Raw genomic sequence first — 10,076 nt, 5'->3', positions numbered from 1 at the left:
TTTCTGCTGCGTATTTAACCATAAAACCCAAATAATTAATAATAAGTGAAGCAAATTATCAAGTCCGATGGTTTTATAGCCCTAATTTCTATTAATTAAAAGATACATGGAAATTTAGAAATCCTAAATTTTGTTTATTTATACCTTTATGGTCCAAATTGCATGCATTTTGGTGATCCGCATGAACTTTTTGACTGAGCGAAATATTCATTTTATGTTCCAATTCGCGTGCTAGTTGACTAGAATGCTTAGGTTTTGTTTGTATTTACCCTTAAATCACTAGAAAAATGTAAAAGTTATAATATGATTATAAATAAAAACGTAATTCGACGTAAGATTTTTGGGCATTTTCTAGGTCAAAACATAGTTTTTTTTAGTATAGTTTCACACCCTATCATCATACCAGATAATTCAGATCCATTTTCACCCCTAATTGATATGAAGTATCTTAGAAAAAAAATCACGACTTTTTTCATAGTACAACTGAACCTGCATTTTATCACATTTTCATAACTTTTTTTCGTACATACTCATGAAGATAGGTTCCACAAATTTACATAAATTTGTAAATTTTCAAATTCTCATTCCATTCCACACAATTTGGTGACAATCGATCATTAGGGAGACAGATTGAGCTACAAGAAAAAGACAGAAAAATAATTAACAAGAAGAATGATAATTAGTTTTTAGAGAGTCAGTCTTTGATCAAGTGATAGTAACTCATCTCAAGTTTGAAAATAGTAGCTACTTCAATTTTTGATTGAATTAGAAAAATAGTGAACTAGCTCGTATAAAACAAATAAAAAATAGTGAATTAATGTTATTCTTGTTCCATTCAAACGCAATATGAAATATTGCAGGTTTGAAATTCGAAAGAAATAAGTTTTTATTGATATTAAATAGTTGGTCGTTGTTTGACTATTTGTGGTCGTCACTCGTTGACCCCAGTGCAACTGTGCAAGTTCTTGGAGAGACAGACTGAGGCCCACAAGTCCACAACTGTTTTTGCTAGTGACGGCCGCGCCTACGTCATCTATTGTGTCTCTCCTCCTAATTTGTTTCCAACTTTGAAACTTCCTAAACTGCAAAAAAAAAAAAAAAAAAAACTTTGAAACTTCCTCTGTTGTTTACTCTCTCGCTCACTCTCTCTCTATATAAAGCCAGTTACTTCGTCTCTAATATCTAAACTTCTCATATTCTATCAACAACCCCAAATTAAACAATCAATCAATTAATAGGAAAATGGGCTCCGGTTTATCAGCTTATTCCAATGAGATCATAGATATGCTCGCTACAGCCAAGGTGATTACCATTGATGGATCTCTAAGAGAGTATTCGGTGCCCACAAAAGTGTCAGAGATTTTAGATGAAATGAATACTGATTCTTTCCTCTGCAGCTCGGATGAGTTATACTTGGACAGAGACATCCCTGCATTGAGTTCGCATGACTGGGTCGAGTTAGACCAGATATACTTCATTCTACCTCGATCCATGGTTGATCATCCGTTGAAGGGACAAGACATGGCGGCTCTTGCAGTTAAGGCTAGCTTGGCTTTGGATGGAGCATTGGAAAAGAAAAGAGCAGGCAGCAGTGGCGGTAAGCGAGGTGTTCAGGTCGTGCCAATTCGTGGATTGGGTGAAAAATTAGATGAAACATGCAAAACTGGTAACGATCTGAAAAAATCAGAGCAATTTACGAGGAATACACTTATGCGGAATTCTAAAACAAAATTAGGAGGAAGAGCATCAGTGAGAGATGGACATAACATGCCTAAGTTGGCTGCCATTCAAGAGTAGCAGAATGAAGTAACATTATTGGTTTATAGATTTTTTATTTGTTAAAAATATTTTCATTAGTGCTTCGCGCTGAGCTGTCTCCGCACACTTGGGTGAAGTAGGATAGGTTTCAGTTTTGATTTCCATTGGCATAAATATTAATTGAGAAAAAAAGTTGTGTGTATTTGTACATAGGAATTAGACAAGTATTTGAAAGGAGCAAGGAAATGCAATGTAGAAAATGAAACTTATAACTCAGTTATGCTTACATAATTATAGTCGTATTGGTTTATTGTTGCGAATCTAATCATAATAGTCAATTAATTTATAATCAGTAAAGCGAGAAGCTAGCTGGTGTGTACGGCGGATAAAGTACAAACTTCGCTAGTTGATTTTCATAGAAGAGTTTGATTCGTCACTAGTATATATGCACAATCAAGCTGTTGCAAACTGTGGGCACTTAACCGTTATTCCGGTCCCAGTCATTGATCTTGGTTGAAATTCGGCGCATGAAAAAAATTCTTTATTGAAATTCGCACATGTTACACTGTTATAATCGGAATACAGGGCAAATGTATTAGTAAGTACTATAAATTAAATGATACAACAAATAATTAATTATATTGTAAGCTGGTTATAATGCATAGAGTAGAACTAGGGTGTTCTTAAGTTCATCAAGAGTCTTGATGAACTCAAGTCTAAAATCCATCAAATAAGCTTCAAATGATGAATCTAAACTGTTGATACATGCTTACCTTACGAGTGATGTGTCTATATGTGAGAATTTTAAACATTCGAATTAATTTAGTTTATAGTCAAGTAGTCAAATTAAATTAGAAGGTTAATAATTTAATTTTAATGCATTCATTTTTTGCACGTATTTTGACCACTTGACTCTATGCAAAATTAATTTCAAAATTAAATTATTTTACATATAGACGTATCACTTGTAAAGTAGGCGAATTTCAACGGTTCGAATTCATCGTTTAAAGTCAATTCGATAAGTTTTAGACTTGAGTTTACGAAAGAACTTGGTGAACTTAAGAACACCCCAGTTCTACTCTAATGTATATATTAAGTTAGAGAAAAAAATATATTAAGAACAATTTGATAATGTTTTAATGAGATAATAGTTCTGAAATTTTTTTATCTATATAAATTATTAAATCCATACGTACAGAAACAGAAATAGTACTTAGTTTTCAACAAATATAGAAAGATTTGACTCAATGAGCCTGATCCAAATATATGGGTCAGACTCAATGGTTCAGATCCGTCGATATATATATTTATATTTTTAACGGTTAAAAAGGAGAAGTACAAGTGCCACATTTCATCAGATCTTAAGTGGATTGGCCCCAATGATGAAGATCCAAGTAATTTTTTTCTATAAATTTGATAGAAAAGAAGAATCAATAGCTGTTACATTTGATCAATTCAAAATTGGATCTTCATCATTGAGGTTGATCCATTTCTAACTTGATTTTTTGTGGCATCTATATTTCAGATTTTTTTTTCATCAATGTCTATTTTTTCCTATATTGGGTAAGGCTAAGGTGCTATGGGTTGTATAGCGACCTACGGTACTACGGCTCAATATTCGAGTTTTCAAAATTCAAACGGTCGATCCGAACCGTTAAATTTATTTTCCATATTAATATGTGTTTGGAGATCAAATTTTACATTTTTTGGAAATTTTTTACTATTTTTTTAGATAGGTAGAAAATCAACTGTCTGAATAGTGCAGAATTTTTTAGATCAACTGATTTTCTACCTATCTAAAAAAATAGTAAAAAATTTTCAAAAAATGTAAAATTTGGTTTCCAAACACATATTAATATGAAGAACAAGATGAACGGTTCGGATCGACCGTTTGGATTTTAAAAACTCAAATATTGAGCCGTAGCACCGTTGTCCTCTATACAACCCATAGCATCTTAGCCTTACCCTTCTATATTTATTAGAAATGAGACACTCTTTATGTTTTCGTATATGTGATTTTAATAATTTCTATAGATAAAAAATTTTCAATAGTTCCAACACCAAATTAAGTCCGATGAAATTTTCTGACTTCACGAACAAGAAATTGTTGGAATATATCTTGCCTCTGTTTTTATGCAACCTGGATGTGACTTTCGAGAATCTGTGAATCACAGATTTACAAACAAAATTTCAAACTAATAAATATAAGTCAGTCAATGTGGGAACTTCTTGACAGAGATAATATCAGCATATCAGATCAGGGGAAAGGGAGATTTGACACAGTCAAGAGTCGTGTTAATTATGTACTCCGCCCAGCTCCAACTAGCACGTTACAAAACGTGACATTTCACTTGATTTGTATACAGCTACATATATAAGTTAAATGAGTCTATCATAATTGAAAAGATTGGCTGCATCAGTCAAGTTCTCAAAAAAAAATAATTGAAAAGATTTATTTGTATCATTATAATCATACTAACATATTTTTGATACGATGCGAAATCAGTTACATATATAAATTAATGGATCCCGTATTTGAATATTTATATTTTGTAAAATTTCGACAAATTTACATTATAAATTATACTATAATTCGATTCAAATCCAATCTATTGATGATTTTCGTTACTTATTCCAGCCTAATGGTTGAGGATGAATTAACTATCTCAATTCAAAGAGTACGTACCATATTTATCCTTTCGGGAAATAAATCTGCTGTGAACATGTTATTCCGATTCTAACCGTTCAAACTTTTTACATGCGTGCATCTTAACGAATTAATTTTCATGCACAAATCTCAATAAAGATCATCGGTGGAATATGAATAACAGGAAACAGCTTGAACTTGGAGAAAGCAGAGGTCAGGTGGGTGATTGTCACTTGTCAATATCGGAACAAGAAAACCCACTTGCGACGAAGCATCCTTCTCTCAGAAGTCCGAATTCCACATTGACAGTTACGCTGGACTTCCCAAAAAAAGACTAAAAGAAGGTTGATAAGTTGGTAGCTAACACTCATTATTCGTCATCCATGATCGATAAACTTTGCTCCTCCTCCAAGAAATTAAAGTATTAAACCCTTCCAATTAAATAAGTTGTGGTCGCCACTCGTGACCCCAACCAATAGTGGTCCAGTCAAGCCCACAATTGTTTTCGCTAATGACGCTTGCTCGTACGTCATCTTTTTTGGTCTTTCTCGTTTTAATTTATTTTTATTTTTTTCTTTCTCTATATATAAAGCCAGTACCTTCACCTCTAACATCTTAACCTCTCATATTCTATCAACAACGTCAAATTAAACAATCGATCAATTAATAGGAAAATGGGCTCCTGCTTATCAGCTTATTCCAATGAGATCGCAGATATACTCGCTACAGCCAAGCCCCATGTTTGGTTGTGGTCTAAAGCTAAGGAGATCTAAATTGGTTATTCCAACTTAAGCCGGTCTAAATTATTCATGTTTGATTGAGGCCTAAAATAAATCATAACTTAAATTATTCCTTATTTGGTTAGAGTTGGTTAAGGACTAAAGTTTTGAAAGCCTAAATTGGTTAATTATTTATAATAAGATACTAATTATATAATATTAATATATTAATAATAACTGTAATATACATTATATATTATTATAAAATTTATTTAATATATTAATAATATAAAATATTAATTATATATTAATAATAAATTACTAATTATATAATTATAAATTAATAATAATTATCAATAAAAAGATACTAATTATATAATCTTATTAAAATAATTATTTAATATATTAAAATATATATTAATAATTATTATTAATAATAAGATACTAATTATATAATATTAATATATCAATAACAACTATAATATATTATAATATTATTATAATAATGATTTACTATATTAACAGTATTAATTATTAATTATATAATTATAAATTAATAATAATTATTAATAATAAAATACTAATTATATAATATTAATATATTAATAACAACTATAATATATTGTAATATTATTATAATAATTATTTAATATATTAATAATATAACATATTAATTATATAATTACATATTAATAATAATTATGAATAAGAAAATATTAATTTTATAATATTAATATATTATAATATTATTATAATAATTATTTAATATATTAACAATATAGGATATTAATTATATAATATATTAATAATAACTATAAAATATTATTATATTATTATAATAATTATTTAATATATTAACAATATAACATATTAATTATATAGTTATATATCGTTAATAAGATACTAATTACACAATATTAATATATTAATAATAACTATAATATATTACAATATTATATAATAATTATTTAATATATTAACTATATAACATAACAATTATATAATTATTTATTAATAATAATTATTAATAAAAGGATATTAATTATATAATACTATTATAATTATTATTTAATATATTAACAATTCAAGATATTAATTATAAAATTATATACTAATAATAATTATTAATAATAATATACTAATTATATACAAATAAAATTTTATTATAATCATTTAAGTTAGGCCACAAGGTGGAATAAAAATTAAACCACCATGTGAGGTGGTTTAATTTAGGCCGCCTTAAAAATTGACTTATGCCATCTTAGTCCGGCTCAATTAAGACACGTTTAGTGGAATAACGAGGCCTAAACTCCTTATTTAACCTTTTAGGCTAGAACCAAACATGATGCGATTTACCATTGATGGATCTCTAAGTGAGTACTTGGTGGCAAACAATAGTATCAGATTTTTTTTTTTAAAAGGCTACTCTCCATTTCATATAACTGAAATGAGATAATTACATCTTCCAGTTTATCAACCGAGATTGTCCTTTGTGATATCACTTTAATAAAACATGAGACTACGACCGCTAATGATTAAGATTCGGCTCAAATTCGGCTCGGCTCAATGAGAGCAGCAAAATAATTCGGTTCTAACTCGGCTCGATTTTAAAAGAAAAATAGTTCGGCTCATGTAAACACTTGGCTCGACTCGGGTCGCGAACCGACTCATATTTTTAAACTATTAACTAAATTTCTTCAAAAAGAACTTATTTAATTCATATAAACCTAGGCATTCTCATTATGTGGTCGGATTCATGTAGATTTGCGTTGAACATACAATTATTATTTTTATAAACATTCATAATACAATAATCAATGCAAAGAGGATCATAATGTAGACGCATCACTCGTAAGGTAGGTGGATTTCAACGATAATGTTGAGTAGGGTTTACAATAATATTAAGAATCATAATATTGAGTATCTTATGTCAATATATATAAAATAATTAACAAAATACTTGTGGGCAATTATTTTTTATTTTGTATTAAAATATGAAATGTTCTACTAGGTGCTTCTTTTTCTTAATTTCGCCACGAAATATACATCAAGAGAGTGTGATAAGTGATCGTTAATAACAACACTAATGAATTCATAACTTCTCATTTTGACCGGCAAACTTTGTCTCAATCAAAATAATTAAAATTAAATTACTACAGTAAGATTTAAATTTAATATGATAGTATTTGCTCACATATATGTGACTTAGATAGGTAATTTACTTTTCTTTTGAGCATTACTTTATAACTAGATAATTTAAAATTTTCTATTAATTTTTCATTTCCCTTTAAAGTTCAAATAAAATCGATATTCGGATTGGCCCGGAGAAATTGACTTGATTGCCTTAATTTCGTTCATCGGGCAGGCCCAACTATTTATGTTTTCACCGAGTCGCAAGCTAGCAGCTATCTCTCAACAGGCCTACGGCCCATAGATTAAACAAAAAAAAAAGGAAAGCTGTCTCAACATGTTTTTTATTATTATTATTATTTGGAGAAAGCCCGTAGACAGTGTCGACGAATTTGTATCTCTGAGATATCTCAAACTTTGCGTGACTTTATGGAAAATCCCAACCGTTTAAATACGTTCTGCACGAATCTCAAAGCACACATAATACTGACCCTACATCACTCCCGAATAGGCACCGGACACGTCAGTCACGCAAAAGTTGAGATATCTCAGAGGATACGCACTCAGTGTCGACATGTTTTTAGTCGTTTTAGATTTTTATCTCCCTCGAGGACTTGGATCCTCTGCAACAAGTTCTCTGAAAGGTTTTGTGCCAACAGTGCCCATCAAAAGGACAACATATATTTGGTCTCGAGTTAATTGACCTAGACTAGCTATTTCTCAAAAATTGTTCAACTAACATGAATATTTCAACAATGTAATTTTGTTCTGAAAAATGATGTCGCGTCAATTAATTAATATAATTAATTATGTATCTCCATTCTATTATTAAGCACGTTGGGTGTCCGATCCGCCAACGGCTATGATTGAAAGATGAAACTTCGGATTTGATCTCAGCCCTCCAATTACATAATTTGTCTTCTTTTGATTAAATGCATATATTTTATGTATAAAAGTCTAAATTTAGTTAAAAACATACTCACCACATGTGCTGCCACACGATATGTTACAATTAAAATTGAATAAATTTTGAAATTTAACGATATATTTATTTATTTCCTTATTTCTTTGTTTCTATATTTCTCATTTTCAATTGAGAAGACTTCACCTTCCATTTTCTTATTTCTTTGTTTCCTTCTTCTTCATTTCTATACGGATCATAATGGAAATTAATTTTTTTTCCTTATTTCTCTTTCTTTGTTTCTATACATATTGGTGTGGGCAATTTAAAATATATTTTCAATATATAATATATCAATGTGTGTGTGTGTGTGTGTGTATTCTAAATTAGAAACAAAGAAGAAGAAAAATACAAAATTGGAACGTGTGTGTAAGTATATATTTCTCTTATAATATGTGTGTATATATATATTCTATACATACACATGATAACACTTTTTATTTATGTTTTTTTTATATCATATTATATGCCAATATTGAATTGTTGTATGATATTTGATATTAGATTCAAATCGAGCTATTATTTGATATTATTGGTACTTAAAAATAAAGAATCATCACATCATCAAATTGTTATTAGAGATCACGATTAAAGTTAATTAAAAATACAAAATCATATAAATTTTCTATTAACATGTGTCTTAATTTTTAGATAATTATTATTTTCATTGATATATTTATTTCTTATAATATATCCCCGTTGCAATGCACGAGTATGATACTAGTTACTAAGTAAGTAGTTACAATACAAGTTAATTAAATAAAAACCTTTTTTTGTTGCCACAATGTACTCTTATTAGAGTTATTCCAATGGCTCTCCAATGATTAGTAACGGACAAAAACAATATAACAAGAAAAAAAATTGCCATAATATTTTTCTTGTGAAGATCTTCTATTTATTTCTTTAAGGTTTTTGCAATTATCCAATATAATCATCAATACAATCTAGGTCATGACTCATGAACGTCAGTAATCAGCTACAGTACAGGATAGCCTGTACTCGCTACAGAAGACTGAAGCGAATGTTGACACGATCATGAATTGGGGTGGCAACAAGATGGCTCAGTTTCAAGTTAGGTTCTAGCTCAACTTGTTAATTTCGGACTGAACTATTGTCGAGTGAACTGCTCTTAGAGTATCTAAGTCTAAGCTAAAACCTCTAGACTGAGCTAGTTTACGGATTCACTGGACTTTATTGAAATGCTATCATACAAAATCAAAAATATTAAATAAGAGACAAAGAGTGATGGATGGACTATGGGATCACGGAGGAGGAGGATGGGATGGGGGAATCGGGGATTGAGGTGAGGGCATGAGGAGCTGCACAACGGAGAGGGAGTCGAAAATGAAAATATGAAATTATAGGACTACAAGCAAAAGTTAAACCCTAAATCTTTACAGATCTGATTAAATCGTATATATATCTAACAGTCTATACTTACTAACTCATTATGGACCGAACTAAGTCCTAATTTAGCTTGTTAATTCTGAACCGAACTAATAACAAGTTAGCTCACTAACAGTTCAATCCACTATTAAGCGGACTGTTAACGATTGAGCCAAAGACAAGTCACGAACGATCCACAAATTACGACCGTTTTTTCCAGCCCTTGTCAGTAAAGAAAATTGGCATGAAGCGAAAGCACAAAGCCTTTTTCCCAAAAAAAAAAAAAAAAAAAGTTTTTTTTTTCATTTAAAACAATAGAAAAGTTCGGGGGTAAAATTCGGATTGTGCTCGCTCGTGGGCCGTGTCGGCAGCGAAATGGACCCCACGTGGTATATAATGTATGATGTGTAAGTTCTTTCTGTAATACTTGTCATGACCTTACCGAACCATTTTATTAATTAGGGTCATCCTTTTC

The 10,076-nt window shown here is 30.0% G+C and overlaps 1 protein-coding gene across 1 annotated transcript; it reads left to right on the top strand.

Annotated features, from left to right (window-relative positions):
- Positions 1 to 1,174: 1,174 nt before the first annotated feature.
- On the top strand, positions 1,175 to 1,856 carry LOC144558295 (poly polymerase). The gene has a single exon (XM_078307110.1). The coding sequence runs from the start codon at positions 1,243 to 1,245 to the stop codon at positions 1,795 to 1,797; it is 555 nt and encodes a 184-aa protein (XP_078163236.1). The 5' UTR covers positions 1,175 to 1,242; the 3' UTR covers positions 1,798 to 1,856.
- The last annotated feature ends 8,220 nt before the right edge of the window (positions 1,857 to 10,076 follow it).

The sequence above is a fragment of the Carex rostrata genome, chromosome 8 (assembly GCF_964058835.1).
Source record: "Carex rostrata chromosome 8, lpCarRost1.2, whole genome shotgun sequence".
Taxonomy (NCBI): domain Eukaryota; kingdom Viridiplantae; phylum Streptophyta; class Magnoliopsida; order Poales; family Cyperaceae; genus Carex; species Carex rostrata.
This window is presented reverse-complemented; position numbering and strand designations above follow the sequence as displayed.

Excerpts from the sequence above, each read along its gene's own strand:
- LOC144558295 (XM_078307110.1), top strand. The coding sequence starts at position 1,243 with ATGGGCTCCGGTTTATCAGCTTATTCCAATGAGATCATAGATATGCTC.